This window comes from Mustelus asterias, chromosome 23, assembly GCF_964213995.1.
Source record: "Mustelus asterias chromosome 23, sMusAst1.hap1.1, whole genome shotgun sequence".
NCBI classification, from domain to species: Eukaryota; Metazoa; Chordata; class Chondrichthyes; order Carcharhiniformes; family Triakidae; genus Mustelus; species Mustelus asterias.
In genome coordinates this window covers 25,590,667-25,607,973 of record NC_135823.1, presented here as the reverse complement: position 1 = coordinate 25,607,973, position 17,307 = coordinate 25,590,667, and the positions used below count along the sequence as shown (strand labels likewise).

The 17,307-nt window shown below is 44.9% G+C and overlaps 1 protein-coding gene across 1 annotated transcript in view; it reads right to left on the bottom strand.

The window, feature by feature from the left end:
- radil (Ras association and DIL domains) overlaps positions 1 to 17,307 on the bottom strand; it is a 119,632-nt gene that overhangs the window by 67,400 nt on the left and 34,925 nt on the right. The window contains exons 3-6 of the mRNA XM_078240150.1: positions 12,531 to 13,220; positions 6,418 to 6,455; positions 4,096 to 4,253; positions 3,759 to 3,761 (exon numbers count right to left, since the gene is read on the bottom strand). Of these exons, the coding sequence (XP_078096276.1) occupies positions 3,759 to 3,761; positions 4,096 to 4,253; positions 6,418 to 6,455; positions 12,531 to 13,220 (889 nt within the window). The remainder of the gene's footprint in view (positions 1 to 3,758; positions 3,762 to 4,095; positions 4,254 to 6,417; positions 6,456 to 12,530; positions 13,221 to 17,307) is intronic.

Sequence of the window (17,307 nt, the reverse complement as noted above, 5' to 3'; positions counted from 1 at the left end):
CAATCGGTCCTCTTCCTCCTGTTCCCCTGTGACCTAATTCCTCCTCCCCTCAACCTTCTTCTCCTCTTTCCAACCGTGTCTTTTCACCCTTCCCCGATTGAGACCCTCCTCTGCCCCTCCCTATCGATGTCCCTTCTCCTCTCCTGATCGACCTCCCTCCTTCCCGGAAAACCCATGTGTCCCAGAATCCTGAATTGCAGGTTCTCCCCGCACTTGACTGACCAACCTCCACCCTGCAAGTCGGTTAAGTAAAGATTTCCCCCATAAAGCACAGGAAGCCTTTAGACCAGTGGTTCCCAAAGGGTGCGGCGCGCCACACTGGTGCGGCGAGAGAGGATGGCAAGTGTGGCGGGAAGATTCAAGGACAATCAAAGAAACATTTAAACATGGATAGATATTTTTCCAAAGTGAGAGCAAGAGCATCAAGTGATGCTGAGGACGATGTCCCATGATCATGTTATAAAGTAGTTGTGTTCTATGTTATGAATCAAGCACTGCTAGGAGTTGTTTTTTTTTGCTTTTGAGTGTATTTCTTATCAATAAAATAATTCGGTGTGGCGCAAGCAAATTTTAATTCCGAAAGTGCAGCCCAGTGAAAAAAGTTTGGGAACCACTGCTTTAGATCCATCGTGCCTATACAGGCTCTTATTAGATTATCCAATTAATCATAGATTCCTGCTTTTCACCACTGTCCAGCAAACATTTCCTTTTTAATTCACTTTATTATTGAATTAGCTTCCACCGCCCTTCCAGGCAATGCATTTATGATTGCCATTACTCATTATATAAGTTTCTTCCCCTCATTCTTTCGTCAATTAACTATTTACTGATCCCTCTGCCATTGGTAACAATTTATTCTTATTTGTTTTTAATTGAAGAGCTTACCCTCTCTGAAAAGCCTGGACTAGGAGTGGATTTTCTTTGGCCAAAGCTGTGATGCTGTGGGATGAATTTGAGTTTTCAGTTTAAGCGTGTACATTGACCTAGTTTCCAGGATGCATCGATATCATTCATTCAGCTATATTCAAGTTTTGTTATTTAACTTCCAGCAGTTTTTGCTCAGAAGTATTCAAACTTATTCAAAGAAACCCCAAAAGGCAAACTACGTGAGCTGTAATGAGACAAAATTAATATTCTGCGCTATTTTATTAATCAGGCTGAGAGAGAAAAAATTGCAAGTATCCTTATTGCAAGCCTTTGTTTTGTGTTCTCAGAGCATGAGAGTTTAAAAATACAGAGAAAGAAACACAGAAACAAGAAAATACATTTACGAGAGAAATAGCAACATAAAAACAGAGAAAGACAATAATAGGCCATATTCTGTGCAACACTGTGAGAAATTGATTTGTTACGTTAAAAACCCTTATCACCAAGTGTGCTTAAAGTTAACTATTTCCACTGTAAATGTCCATGTTTACAACGGAAACTATTAAACCTGTCACATAATTACACCATTTACCCCTGGTAACACCACAGGGCCACCCCTGGCGGAAAGCTAAAATTACAGCACCACAAGTTTAATTCAGCTCCTTCAAAAGGAGTGCTACAAATGTTTCAAACACCCTGGGTTGTCAAACCTCCTGATATTGCAGGAGGTTTCAAAACATGACCTCATGCCTCCAACCTTCCTGGTGCTGGCTACTTGACATATTAATCCTTGCAATAATTGTCAATAATGGTGGCTATGATACCCATAACGCTCTACATTCCAGCAGGCACTCCATCATTTGTTTTACAAGATTCTGGTTGGTCGCTGTGACTCTAGTCAGAAAAAAACGGGAAATTATGATTTTTCTCTTGGGTTGCTTAGAGGGCTTTATCGCTGCATTTTCACACGTAATTGGATTTACTGTGAAATTATGGCAACAGAATGGCATAAGCCCTGACAAACATTTTCAGTGTTAGCAATCTGGCAAATACAATGGGTTGGTCTGAGTTTTTTCATTATGATAATCGCTGTTCCTAAATGCATATCCATGATGCGAAAATCAGCAATAAAGATGCACAAATGACGAGCTCTATCTAATTTGTAATATTTGAAGTCACTTTATGTAAAACCTGTCACTAATTTCTTCATTTAAATAATTACTATGCAATGTACCACATGTTCATATGTACTGGCCCCATAGGCCTAGTCTTACTCAAGTGGTCTGTTAAAATTATATATATTTTTTAACTCATTTCTGAAATTTGAGTGCCTTTAGCAAAGTGAGCATTTATTGCCCATCCTTAATTGCCCTTGAGAAAGTGGTGGTGAGCTGGCTTCTTGAATGCTACAATCTATGTGGTGTAGGCACACCCAGAGTGTTGTCAGGGAGGGAGTTCCAGGATTTTGACCCAGTGACAGTGAAGGAACAGCAATCCAATATGCATTGTTGCACTGATTGCTGGTGGTGAAGGAGGTGAATGTTTAAAGTGGTGGATGGAGTGATCAAGCAGATTGCTTGATCTGGTCCTGGATGGTTTTGAGCTTCTTAGTGTTGTTGGAACTGTATTCATCTAAGTAAGTAGAGATCACTCCATCGCACTCCTGACTTGTGCTTTGCAGATGCTGGAAAGTCTGCAAATGAGTTACTCACCACAGAATTCCCAGCTTCTGACTTGCCCTTGTAGCCATAGTATTTATGTGGCTGATCCAGTTAAATTTCTGGTCAATGCTGAACTCCAAGGTGTTGATGGTGGGGGATTCAGCAATGGTAAAGGGAATGTCAAAGGGAAATGGACAGATTTGTTCTTGTTGGAGTTGTTCATTGCCAGGCACTCACATGATACGAATGCTGCATGTCAAGACTACCTATGAATAGCAAGCTTCCGAGTGTTGAATGGAGAGAGTAAATCAGAGTAAATTTGAGTTCTATTTTGTGCATGCCTTGCACATCTCTGACCATACTTTTAGCCACTTGCCTTAGTGTCTCCTTTAGCTCAGTATCCATTGTTGCCTGATTACACGCCTGTGAAGCAGCTTGGAGCATATAAAAATGGTTAAAGTGCTATATAAATGAAAGTTGCTGTTATGTTATGGATACATGTTGCTTTTTAGTTTTACAAAATATTAGAAATGTTAACGAAATCCAATATGCAACAAAACTTTCTTTGAACCCTTTGAGCTGATCCTGGGTTATGATGAGACACAATGCATTACTGAGTGCACTGAATTATACCAAAGTTGACTAAACAAGACATTTTTTCAGAGCTTGATAATAAAAGTGTAACCAAATGGTTGTGTGTCAGAATTCATAACATGTGCCAGGAATTTCCTCATGGCCCTTCCGTACCTTCCCAATAGCCATGGAAACCAGAGGAAATTCCTGGAGATCACCCGAACAATTAAGGAGTTCATAAAAGTTGCATTGAGAAACATTACTGAAGACTAGTGTTACCCCTGGCATTTTTTCCACTGAGTATAATTAATGCAGGTTTTTTTTGGATGAGGTGGAGAGTGTATATATGAATATACTAGATAGACCAGAGGCTTTTTTCTCTCATCACTGTTTGCATAACCAAAAATTTGAATAGAAATTTCTATAATTAACATTAAACAGCATTTCAGCGCATCACAATTTCAAATGTGTGATGCTCTCCATCAGATTTCCTTCAAAGTGCTCCACCCAGGAATGACATATGCCCAAGAATAAGAGGAACTTCTATCCTGATATTCGGGAAACATATCTGAACGCATATGAAATTTGGTTGTTGCCTTTTTCATTCTATCATTGAATTTTGTCTGATTTACATTACAGCTGCATTAAGATGCCTACCTGCTAACAGCATGGAAATATTCAACCCAACCTTAAATAAAATGATAGATTTTATAAAATTCCAATCAAGATCCCAAAAGGATTTCCAAACAGTCTGTTCCCATAAAAAAACATAGTTTAGCATCAATTAATGCATTACTTCAACCCATCTCTGTTGCAACCCATTTCTTCTGCCACATAATTCACTCAAAAATATATTTGATTTATTCACGAATATTGCACACACCACTTACTGTGAAGTGCAGTGTGTAAACACTTAGCTTTCATATTGCATATCCCAGGCATTATTAATGTACTCTTGTGCTGAGTTTCCAGTCTGTTAACTGCATAACTGTACCTCGTGCATCCAGATCCTCAATGCCCTGAATGTAGTCTGGAACTCTCTGCTGGATGAAGTAAAGCAGTTCAATGGAGTTGGACATCCAGAAGAAAATATGCTGGAGGTCAGGAACCAGGTCTGTAATGCTGAGTAGAGGTAGAGATGCTGGATCCTGGCTAGAGTTAGGAGGGAAGAGATTGTAGAAGGCATTAAAAAAAAATAGTTAATGAGGCATTTTGATCATTACTTATGCGAGACATATCAGGTGACAAAAGTGAAATAGAAACCAAATACAAAAATTACTTCCAACACAATATTGGAGCTTTACATGGGACTCTGACACTTGGTATTTTACAACGAATAATGCCTTAACCAGATTTCCAAGTGAATGAATAAAAAATGGTGCACTGCCTGAAAGGGTCGTGTAAGCAAATTCAACAAGAAATTCAATTTATACTTGGAAAAGTGGAAGTAGAACTAATAAAAACTTTTTAAAGTGTTGGAACAGTAGTGATGGGCTGAATGGCCTCCCTCTATGCCATATAATACTTTGAAATGAAAGCAATATCAAGTGCGATTCATCATTAATAGGATTAATATAATATTTGTAATTTACTATAGTATATACAAACTGAGATTGATGAATTTTTGTTAAAGAAAAGTATTAAAGAAAATGGAATCAAGGCAGATAAATAGATCAGCTGAATGGCAGAATAGGCTCACGGAGCTATGGGCCTTCTCCTGTCCCACGTCACTTATACCCCTTTCTGGAAGCGAGGAGAGATAAGGCTCTGTTTATATGTGTGCTTACAGAGTTTCTCTTCCAGCAGCTAAAATTTAAGCATTGCTTTCCAATCACAAGGCCAAAGACAATGCATCCATGTTAAATGGATTCTCATCAATGTCCATTCAGCAAACCCAAGTCCTAAGGTTTAGAAAGAGGAAACATCTTGCCTTCTCAAGATTTAAATGAGAATGCTTTGCAAAATCAAATTTGGAAAAGCACTGGAGTAGATCAGGCCTCAGCTCACTGCAATAATAGGATTAAATAATTCAAATCTGATCCACTGAGAGTTCGGGATGAATATTTTTATGAGGTTCATTAAATACATTGGATTTCTTGATGATCAAGGTTTCGGCTTCAGGGAACCCAAACCAATGGAATTAAAAACAAATCTTAGACTAGCGTCAGATAATTGAAAGTGAAGTTGTGTGTAAAAGCTCACCCTGAATAAGATCCAAGCAGGTGCATTCCTAAACACAGAGTGCCCATTTTCTAGCTTTTGCTGCTTTTTAAAATGCTAAATCATATAATAATTTCACTTTACATCAGAGTAAAAACAAAGCGTAAGAAGTATGAAGAGTAGGCCATTCAGCCTCTTGAGTCTGCTCTGCTATTCAATAAGACCATGGCTGACCTACTATCTCAACTCCATCTTCCCACACCATCCTGATATTCCTTGATTCCCTAGTATCTAACAATGCCAACCTCCGACTTGAATATACTCAACGACTGAACGCTCACAGCTCTCCGGAGTACAGAATTCCAAGGGTTCATGATCCTCCGACTCACGTCAAAATGGCCAATCCCTTATTCTGAGAAGTAGAACTTTTAAATATCACTCAAGACCTTTTGGAGAGTTTTGTTTACTTAGTATTGGCAATGCAATGAAACTGTAATTCTTGAAATCAGGAAAATAACCCTGGAGTAATAATAAATCCCGACTGGCAGATTTAATTCACTCACGGAGTTATACTGGGTTGTGCAAAATCTACACAGATAGAATATTTGAACAAGCGATAAAAATAAAAAGTCAATCAAAATAAAAAAACACTACTGCCTAAAATGCATAGATTAATTCAGAAAATTAATGTGGTCAAAAAAGAAGTTAAAAAATATAGTAAACTCCAAGTAAAGTGCTGGTGATGGTAAACTCTTATTTGTATATATCTGTATAGCTTTTAATTTTAGCATTCTTCATTTGGAATCTCTTGATTTCCTCTGTGAGATTTGGCGCATTGCCATTTTGAATTGCAAACATCTGGACTAATCTTCATGGTGGGGTAATAGCAATCAGGTGTGACCCCTCCCCACTTTATCACAATGTCACTGGAATGAGAAGGATTAGTCTCTTTAGAGATCAACCCTAGACTGCAGACCAATTGCAATTATTTTTGAAGATGTCGTCAAAATGTTTTATATTTATTCTGTCTTATGTGAAAAAAACTTAGTTGGGGTGGATTTACTAAGCAGAACAACCTAGTGAAGGGATTAAAGAATCTGCAGAACCAAAATAAATTATTAGCGTTGTGTGTGTATGACAAAGTTAAAGCTCTTACTGTTCAGACTGTTTTTCTGCCAACTCTCTGGTCTTGCCCTGTGGAAAAAAATACATCTGCTCTAAATAGGAACATGACGGTCTTGTTGCATTTGAACATGGACTGCTTCAGTATCTGAGCAGTCGCGAATGGTGCTGAACATTGTGCAATCATCGGCGAACATCCCCACTTCTGACCTTATGACGGAGGGAAGGTTATTGATGAAGCAGCTGAAGATGGTTGGGCCTAGGACACTACCCTGAGGGACTCCTGCAGAGATGTCCTGGAGCTGAGATGACTGACCTCCACAACCACAACCATCTTCCTATGTACCAGGCATGACTCCAACCAGCGGAGAGTTTGCCCCCTGATACCCATTGATTCCAGTTTTGCTAAGGCTCCTTGATGCCACACTCAGTCAAATGCCCTTGATGTCAAGGGTTGTCACTCTCACTTCACCCCTGGAATTCAGCTCTTTCATCCAGGTTTGAACCAAGGTCGTAATAAGGTCAGGAGCTTAGTGACCCTTGCAAAACCCAAACTGAGCATCACTGAGCAGATTATTGCCGAGTAAGTGCTGCTTGAGAGCACTGTTGATGACCCCTTCCATCACTTTACTGATGATCGACAGTAAATTGATTGGGTGGTAATTGGCCGGGTTGGATTCACTCTGCTTTTTGTGTACAGGACATACCTGGGCAATTTTCTACATTGTCAGGGTGATGTCAGTGCTGTAGCTATACTGGAAGAGCTTGGCTAGGGGAACGGCAAGTTCTGGAGCACAAGTCTTCAGTACTATTGCCAGAATGTTATCAGGGCCCATTGCTTTTGCAGTATCTAGTGCCTCCAACCATTTCTTGATATCACATGGAGTGAATTGAATTGGCTGGAGACTGGCATCTGAGATGCTGGGGACCACTGGAGGAGGCCGAGGCGGATCATCTACTCAGCGTTTCTGGCCGAAGTTTGCTGCGAATGCTTCAGCCTTATCTTTTGCATTGATGTGCTGGGCTCCTCCATCATTGAGGAGGGGATATTTGTAGAGCGTCTTCCTCCAGTAAGTTGTTTAATTGTCCACCACCATTCACAACTGGATGTGGCAGGACTGTAGAACTTAGATCTGATCCATTGCTTGTGGGATCGCTTAGCTCTATCACTATTGGGGCGGCAAGGTGGCACAGAGGTTAGCACCGCTGCCTCACAGCACCAGGGTCCCGGGTTCAATTCCCAGCTTGGATCACTGTCTGTGCAGATTTTGTAAGTTCTCCCCATTCTGCATGGGTTGCCTCCGGGTGCTCTGGTTTCTTCCCACGGTCCAAAAATGTGCTGGTGAGGTGGATTGGTCATGGAAAATTACCCCTTAGTGTATGGGGGACTACCTAGGGTAAATGCATGGGGTTATGGGGATAGGGCCTGGGTGGGATTGGGGTCGGTGCAGACTCGATGGGCCGAATGGCTTCCTTCTGCACTGTAGGATTCTATGATACTTGCTGTTTATGCCGTTTGGCACGCAAGTAGTCCTGATTGGTAACTTCACCAGGTTGACACCTCATTTTTAGGTATGCTTGCTGCTGCTCCTGGAATGTTCTCCTGCACTCTCCATTGAACCAGGGTGGATTCCCTGGCTTGATGGTAATGGTCGAGTGGGGGATATGCCAGAGGTTGCAAATTGTGCTGGAGTACAGTTCCACTGCTGTTGATGGCCCACAGCGCCTCATGGATGCCCAGTCTTGAGTTGCTCGATCTGTTCGAAGTCTGTCCATTTAGCACAGTGATAGTGCCACACAATACGATGGAGATTGTTCTCAATGTGAAGGTGGGACTTTGTCTCCACAAGGACTGTGTGGTGGTCACTCTTACCGATACTGTTATGCACAGATGCATCTGCAGCCGGCAGATTGGTAAGGAAGAGTTCAAGTAGCTGAGTCTAATGGGAAATACCTCAATCTTCAGTCACAACGGCAGGTCTACTGCTGATGTTCATTGATAATATGTTGGGCTGGATGGTCAATCAATAACAGTGCTCTGACAACGTCTCTTCCTTGGGCCTCCCTTACCTTTGTGTCTATTAGTATAAATGGGCTCAATTTTGACTTTGGATGAAGGTGTAATTTAGCTACACATCTTTCCCATATTTCATTTCCATTAAGTTGATATTACCCATTCTACACTATCATCCAAAGTTAAAATTTCCCCTTAGATACGTCCACAAAGAGGGCTTGTAGTCCACACCAGTTTGCAACATCCACACAAGCATAGTTAGCACTGACTGTCGGCTGTGGACTGCGATTGACCTGGTCTGATGGACATTCCCCCCCTCATACTGTGCATCTGCATGAAACAATCATCTCATACAAAATTACATCAACAAGTCACTGTGCTTAAACTATGAGATTTTTGTTTTTTCTTTATGCTGAGTGTCTTCTACTGTCAGTTTGGGCTAATCCTCTAATATGTTACAGCCTTGAATTTGACCCTCAGAACTATCAATCTAACAGCTCACATATCCATAAATCACACCTGGTTTATACATCATTATATCCACAATTCGGTGTCTTTTGTTATTGCAATGGAGAGGGATAGGGCCGTACGGCAGGGCAAGGTTTACAATTGGGGGAGGGGTAATTATGATGCGATTAGGCAAGAATTAGGGGGCATAAGTTGGGAACAGAAACTGTCAGAGAAAGGAACTAATGAAAAGTGGAACTTTTTCAAGGAACAAATACTGGATGTCCTTGATAGGTATGTTCCTGTCAGGCAGGGAGGAAATGGCCGAGTGAGGGAACCATGGTTCACAAAAGAGGTGGAATGTCTTGCGAAAAGGAAGAGGGAAGCTTATGTAGGGATGAGGAAACAAGGTTCAGATGGCTCGATTGAGGGTTACAAGTTAGCAAGGAATGAGCTGAAAAAGGGGCTTAGGAGAGCTAGGAGGGGACATGAGAAGTCCTTGGCGGGTCGGATCAAGGAAAACCCCAAGGCTTTTTACTCTTATGTGAGGAATAAAAGAATGACCAGGGTGAGGTTAGGGCCGGTCAAGGACAGTAGTGGGAACTTGTGTATGGAGTCAGTAGAGATAGGCGAGGTGATGAATGAATACTTTTCTTCAGTGTTCACCAAGGAGAGGGGCCATGTTTTTGAGGAAGAGAAGGTGTTACAGGCTAATAGGCTGGAGGAAATAGATGTTCGGAGGGAGGATGTCTTGGCAGTTTTGAATAAACTGAAGGTCGATAAGTCCCCTGGGCCTGATGAAATGTATCCTAGGATTCTGTGGGAGGCAAGGGATGAGATTGCAGAGCCTTTGGCGTTGATCTTTGGGTCCTCGCTGTCCACGGGGATGGTGCCAGAGGACTGGAGAATGGCGAATGTTGTTCCTCTGTTTAAGAAAGGGAATAGAAATGACCCTGGTAATTATAGACCGGTTAGTCTTACTTCGGTGGTTGGTAAATTGATGGAAAGGGTCCTTAGGGATGGGATTTACGACCATTTAGAAAGATGCGGATTAATCCGAGATAGTCAGCACGGATTCGTGAAGGGCAAGTCGTGCCTCACAAATTTGATAGAATTTTTTGAGGAGGTAACTAAGTGTGTTGATGAAGGTAGGGCAGTTGATGTCATATACATGGATTTTAGTAAGGCGTTTGATAAGGTCCCCCATGGTCGGCTTATGATGAAAGTGAGGAGGTGTGGGATAGAGGGAAAGTTGGCCGATTGGATAGGTAACTGGCTGTCTGACCGAAGACAGAGGGTGGTGGTCGATGGAAAATTTTCGGATTGGAGGCAGGTTGCTAGCGGTGTGCCGCAGGGATCAGTGCTTGGTCCTCTGCTCTTTGTGATTTTTATTAATGACTTAGAGGAGGGGGCTGAAGAGTGGATCAGTAAATTTGCTGATGACCCCAAGATTGGTGGAGTAGTGGATGAGGTGGAGGGCTGTTGTAGGCTGCAAAGAGACATAGATAGGATGCAAAGCTGGGCTGAAAAATGGCAAATGGAGTTTAACCCTGATAAATGTGAGGTGATTCATTTTGGTAGGACAAATTTAAATGTGGATTACAGGGTCAAAGGTAGGGTTCTGAAGACTGTGGAGGAACAGAGAGATCTTGGGGTCCATATCCACAGATCTCTAAAGGTTGCCAGTCAAGTGGATAGAGCTGTGAAGAAGGCCTATAGTGTGTTAGCTTTTATTAACAGGGGGTTGGAGTTTAAGAGCCGTGGGGTTATGCTGCAACTGTACAGGACCTTGGTGAGACCACATTTGGAATATTGTGTGCAGTTCTGGTCACCTCACTATAAGAAGGATGTGGAAGCGCTGGAAAGAGTGCAGAGGAGATTTACCAGGATGCTGCCTGGTTTGGAGGGTAGGTCATATGAGGAAAGGTTGAGGGAGCTAGGGCTGTTCTCTCTGGAGCGGAGGAGGCTGAGGGGAGACTTAATAGAGGTGTATAAAATGATGAAGGGGATAGATAGAGTGAACGTTCAAAGACTATTTCCTCGGGTGGATGGAGCTATTACAAGGGGGCATAACTATAGGGTTCGTGGTGGGAGATACAGGACGGATATCAGAGGTAGGTTCTTTACGCAGAGAGTGGTTGGGGTGTGGAATGGACTGCCTGCAGTGATAGTGGAGTCAGACACTTTAGAAACATTTAAGCGGTTATTGGATAGGCACATGGAGCACACCAGGATGATAGGGAGTGGGATAGCTTGATCTTGGTTTCAGATAAAGCTCGGCACAACATCGTGGGCCGAAGGGCCTGTTCTGTGCTGTACTGTTCTATTATCACTTTAGAACAGAGATGAGGAGAAATTTCTTCAGCCAGAGAATGGTGGGTCTGTGGAATTCATTGCCACAGAGGGCTGTGGAGGCCGAGACGTTGAGCGTCTTCAAGACAGAAATTGATAAATTCTTGATTTCTCGAGGAATTAAGGGCTATGGGGAGAGAGCGGGTAAATGGAGTTGAAATCAACCATGATTGAATGGTGGAGTGGACTCGATGGGCCGAATGGCCTTACTTCCGCTCCTATGTCTTATGGTCTTATGGTCTTATTATACGTTATTAATCTACATTGTTAAACCAGATAGCGTGCCACATCAATGTGGTAATGGAGTGCTACATAGTCGGTACCTCCAACATTCTAGTGAGATGTTAAACCAAAGCCCCGTTTACTTTTTCTATTGGATGTAAAAGATCCTGTGGCTTTATTCAAAATGGAGTAGAGAAATCTCCAAGGCCAGCGATTAATATTCAGAACATCGCCAAAGAAAATCTGTAATGTAATGTTTATTTATTAGTCACAGGTAAGGTTTAGATTGACACAGCAATGAAGTTACTGTGAAATTCCCCTATCGTCACAGTCCGGCACCTGTTCGGACCAATTCACCTAACCAGCCCGTCTTTCAGAATGTGGGAGGAAACCGGAGCCCCCAGAGGAAACCCACACAGACATGGGGAGAACATGCAAACTCCACAGACAGTGACCCAAGCCGGGAATCGAACCCGGGTCCCTGGCGCTGTGAGGCAGCAGTGCTAACCATGTGACTGATTAACTGGTCATCCTCTCCTTTGCTGTTTGTGGCATCTTGCTGTTTGCAAATTGGCTGCCACGTTTAGCTATATAATAATAATCATGGCCACACTTCAAATCAATTGGCTGTGAAATGTTTGAAATACACCACAAGAAAATTAAAGAGCAAGATAAGTCTTTATATATTGGATGATTGGGGAGGACTCAGATTCAAAATATAGAAACTCAAAACAAATAACCTGTGCAAAACTTTGTTGAATACAAATATTTTAACAAATGCAATCCTCCTTTTGAAGATGGGTACGACTAGAGAGTAAAAATCATTAAACTCCAAACAACACTTAAGAGCGTTGAGAGCCAGAAGCTCCAGAATTCTCTCCCTGAACCTCGCCACCTCTCTCCTCGGTCTCCTTTTTAAAGAAGTGTCTTAAGACCTTAAGACTCTTTGTCTGAGCTTTTGGCCATCAATTCCAAAATCTCATTTGAGAATGCCTTGGGATGTTTAACTATGTTAACAGCTTTACATAAATGCAAATTGTTAAGCTTATGTTCAGGCATCTAATAAATGCAAATATAATTATAACTCCAGTATTAGGAAACAGGGTACTAACCAACGATATAGCTTGTATCCTGTTCACTATCTTCAGAAGGAGCTTCATAAAATCACCTGACTTGAAGGTAGTAGCTGAGTGCTGGACACACAGACACAGCAGACAAGCTGGTGTCAGTTTGTGGTCATCTCCACTGGGTTCGATAAGGGTCAAGATTTTATTGACAAGCACATCCTCAAAGGGCCTTTCGTATTCGAGTTGCAGCTTCTTTTTCTGAACGCTGTTACCTCTGTTGGCAGAAGGGTTGGGATTTTTGTGCTTGCTTGCCGAACCATTCTTAATAACAGAGCCACACATTCTACAGACGGGAACTCTCCGGCTATTCGTGTGCTCAGGCAAGTGGTGCAAATGCTTCAGCATAGAAAACGTGTGGGCTGGCAGCTTTTTGGCACCCGAAGGATCTTTGAAGAGAAAAAGATAATGCTGTCCAAAGCCAACTAGGTCACCGTGTCTGAGTTCTGCTGGCCCTTCTGTTGGTATGCAGTTCAGTGAAATGCAGGCATTTGGGGATGGCTCCAATATAGTCTGTTCCTCAATGCAGCGACTATATTTATTTGACCGCTTAATCCTTTTGATTTTGCAGTGCAGAGAAAGGATGTCGGGTGATGACAAACATATATTGGGCTTTGCCGAGGCCGTTTCTTGTCCAACGATTTGCTTCTCATAATCCAGAGGGTACGCCAAACAATCCTGTAAAAACAAAACCCAGAGGCTGAATGTTTCACATTCTCACTCATCAGTTCAAAAACAGAGTTCTAGCGTTACAGCCAAGACTACCAATGTAATTGCAGCAAAATGTCTTTTAAGGGGAACACCCTGAGGACCAGAAAAATCTTCCGTCTATCTTTCTAATCGTTGGATCAAGCCAAATAGCCACATGGTGAGCAAAGCCTTTTATCTAATGTTCTATCAAGTAAATGATTTTAAGTACATCCTGATTGGGATCAGCATATGTCAAACTATAATTCCACTTGTGTTTTTTTTAAACTGAACAGAAACATTTTACCCGAGGTAAAGAATGAAGTGTGAGGGTTTTAAACAATAAATCCTTGCTATGCGTTAGGATGTCAATTAAAAATGTAATTGTTTAATAACCTTGATTGATTTCCTCATTCTCCCAATTAGTGCCACTATGGAAGCAGTGAAAACAGAAGGCCCTCCAATCACCTCAGAAACTCAAATACCATCAAGATACTTTAAATATGCTTTTAGTCTATGAAGGGGCTTCCTGAAACAACACACCATTTGGACCTGCAAATCTGTCACTATACATAGGAACATAGAAAATAGGTGCAGGAGTAGGCCATTCGGCCCTTCGAGCCTGCATCACCATTCAATATGATTATGGCTGATCATGCACTTTCAGTATCCCACTTCCGCTTTCTCTCCATACCCCTTGATCCCATTAACCACAAGGACCACATCCAGCTCCCTCTTGAACACATCTAACAAACTGGTCCTAACAGCTTTCTGTGGTAGAGAATTCCACAGGTTCACAACTCTCTGAGCGAAGAGGTTCTTTCTCATCTCAGTCCTGAATGGCTTACCCCTTATTCTTAGACTGTGACCCCTAGTTCTGCAATTCCCCAATATCAGGAACATTCTTCCCGCATCTAGCCTGTCCAGTCCCATCAGGATTTTATACGTTTCTATGAGATCCCTCTCATTCTTCTAAATTCCATATACATTGTTAACCTCTATGTATATAAAATTGTGTGTGTGTATTTACGTAGCAGCTGAAATTCTCCAACCTCGTTCATGGCTCGGATTCTCCGGTGCCACCAAAAGTGAACTGAGTTTTGGACGGAGCGTCAAGTTTTCCGTTCTCGCTCACAATGGATCCCGCCATGGACGAGACCAGCGAATCCCGCCCAGTACGTATTAAGGTCAGTTGGAACATTCGATCAAAACATATTGAAACCTCTATCATGATTTGTCCATGGGAAATCCAATTTTAAAAGTAACAACATTAACTCCAGTAATGTCTGTAGGGATGGTGTAATTAGCATTTCCAGTGTTACATGCCTGTCATTATTATCATGTTCTGTTTTGGCAATGAGACTTGGCATCCAACCACACAGTGAGGACACTGGATTTGAGACTATGCTGCATCAGAAAAATGATTTTGCAGTCTGTCTTTCAAGCTAGCGACTGACAGGGATGGAATTCTTCTCTTAATTTCCATGATTGGTAATACAGACCTTAATTTCTGAAACGCAATTTACATTCAGTAGTCCGCATTGGGGTGAAACTGAAACCATTGTCTTTTCCATGAAAACATGATAACTCAATTTCCCCACTGATCCAGAAAATTAACATTGAGGAAAGAAACCCCGATAGTTTCTGCAGTTTTCCACTCCACAAATGCCTGCTGCTGGAATATCAATCAACCGAGCACATAGCCTACCTTCAAGTGACCAAGCAGGCAAATGGGGGCCTTGTCAAGCATTCCCTTCCTTTGGCCACCATATAGAGCATCCAATTAGGGCCTTAGAGATCATAAACCATTATTCTATTTCCTTCCCCCATGCCAACCCAAGTTAAGTACAAAGTCAGGCTGACTAAGGAAGCACCATGAAGTCAAGTAGAGACAGTTCTACTCTTGACCATACCACCTTGACTGGATGCAACGTTGACATCCAATGGAAGAACTACTCATGCCCAATCTCAGCAGAAAATCACAACCTAGTATTAATCCAATAACATGTCACCATCCCTATAATTCAGAATTCTAGTTGCTAACCAATGAAACACCCAGGATGCACATTTTTGTCATGTAAATATTTGCTGTTTGCCACTTGGGCCTGAATCTCCCGAATTGGGACTAAGTGCCCACGCCAGCAGGAAATCTGGAGGGTTTCCTGTGAGCGTTAGTAATGTCTAGCAGGTGGGATTCTCCTGCTAATGGATGCTAATTTATGCATCATGAACAAGCTGCTGGCCAGCCCCACTGTTCCAAGATATTTTTAAATGGTGCCCCGATCTCCGCGATCATTTACCAGCCTCCTTCCCCCTATTGACCCGGTTGCACAACCAACCCCTCACCAAAAGAGGGTCATCCTCTCCCCTCCCCCAAACACAAATTACGGGTAGACCTCCCTCCCCCCGCCCCCAAACACACGCAGGCATGAGGGTGGCCTGACCCTCAGACCCCCGCTCAGGCTCCCCTTTTCCCATTCAGGCTCCCTTTTCCCCCTGAGACTCCCACTCTGGCTCCCCATCCCCCTCAGATTCCACCCTTCAGGCCATAGTGAATGAGAAGGCTTTGATCGGTCAATTTCAAAAAGCTTTCAGTGACGGCTTCGGCAGTGAAGCATCTGAATTGGTTTCATTGATCCCAACCGTAGGCTAAGCCTGATTGACAGTCTGTGGTTTCTGCTTCGTAAAAGAGAAACTGAGACCTGTTTGGGAGTCTGAGGGGAAGGGGGGGCTAGGTGGGGAAGCGGGGCTCGGTGGGGAGGGGGTCTAGGTGGGGAGAGGGGGTCTAGGTGGGGAGGGGGTCTAGGTGGGGAGAGAGGGGCTAGGTGGGGAGGGGGGGGCTAGGTGAGGAGGGGGAGGCTAGGTGGGGAGGGGGAGGCTAGGTGGGGAGGGGGAGGCTAGGTGGGGAGGGGGGGCTAGGTGGGGAGGGGGGGCTAGGTGGGGAGGGGGGGCTAGGTGGGGAGAGGGGGCTAGGTGGGGAGGGGGGAGCCAGGTGGGGAGGGGGGAGCCAGGTGGGGAGGGGGGAGCCAGGTGGGGAGGGGGGAGCCAGGTGGGGAGGGGGGAGCCAGGTGGGGAGGGGGGGCTAGGTGGGGAGGGGCATCTTGGATGGGGGGAGGGCTCGGTGAGGAGGGGGGGCTAGGTGGGGGGCGAGGTGGGATGGGGGAGCTAGGTGGGGATGGGGGAGCTAGGTGGGGAAGGGGGAGCTAGGAGGGGAAGGGGAGGCTAGGTGGGGAAAGGGGGGGCTAGGTGGGGAAGGGGGGGTTAGGTGGGGAGTGGGGGTAGGTGGGGAGGGGAGGGGGGCTAGGTGGGGAGGGGAGGAGGGCTAGGTGGGGAGGGGTGGGGGGCTAGGTGGGGCGGGGGGCTAGGTGGGGAGGGGTGGGGGGCTAGGTGGGGAGGGAAGGGGGGCTAGGTGGGGAGGGGAGAAGGGGCTAAGTAGGGAGGGGGGCTTGATGGGGCGGGGGGGCTAGGTGGGGCGGGGGGCTAGGTGGGGCGGGGGGCTAGGTGGGGCGGGGTGCTAGGTGGGGAGGGGCTGGGTGGGGAGGGGGGGCTAGGTGGGGAAGGGGGGGCTAGGTGGGGAGGGGGGCTAGGTGGGGTGGGGGGCTAGGTGGGGGGGGGCTAGGTGGGGAGGAGGGGCTAGGTGCGGAGGGGGGGCTAGGTGGGGAGGGGGGGCTAGGTGGGGAGGGGGTCTAGGTGGGGAGGGGGGGCTATGCAGGGTGGGGGGGCTAGGCAGGGAGGGGAGGGCTAGGCGGGGAGGGGGGCTAGGTGGGGAGGCGGGGCTAGGTGGGGAGGGGGGCTATGTGGGGTGGGGGGTCTAGGCAGGGAGGGGGGGGCTAGGCGGGGATGGGGCTCGGTGGGGAGAGCGGCTAGGCGGGGAGAGGGGCTAGGCGGGGAGAGGGGCTAGTTGGGGAGAGGGGCTAGGTGAGGTGGGAGCTAGGTGGGGAGCAGGGGCATGGTGGGGAGGGGGACTCGGTGGGGAGGGGAGGCTCGGTGGGGAGGAGAGGCTCGGTGGGGAGGGGAGGCTCGGTGGAGAGGGGAAGCTCGGTGGGGAGGGGTGCTAGTTGGGCAGAGGGCAGAGCTA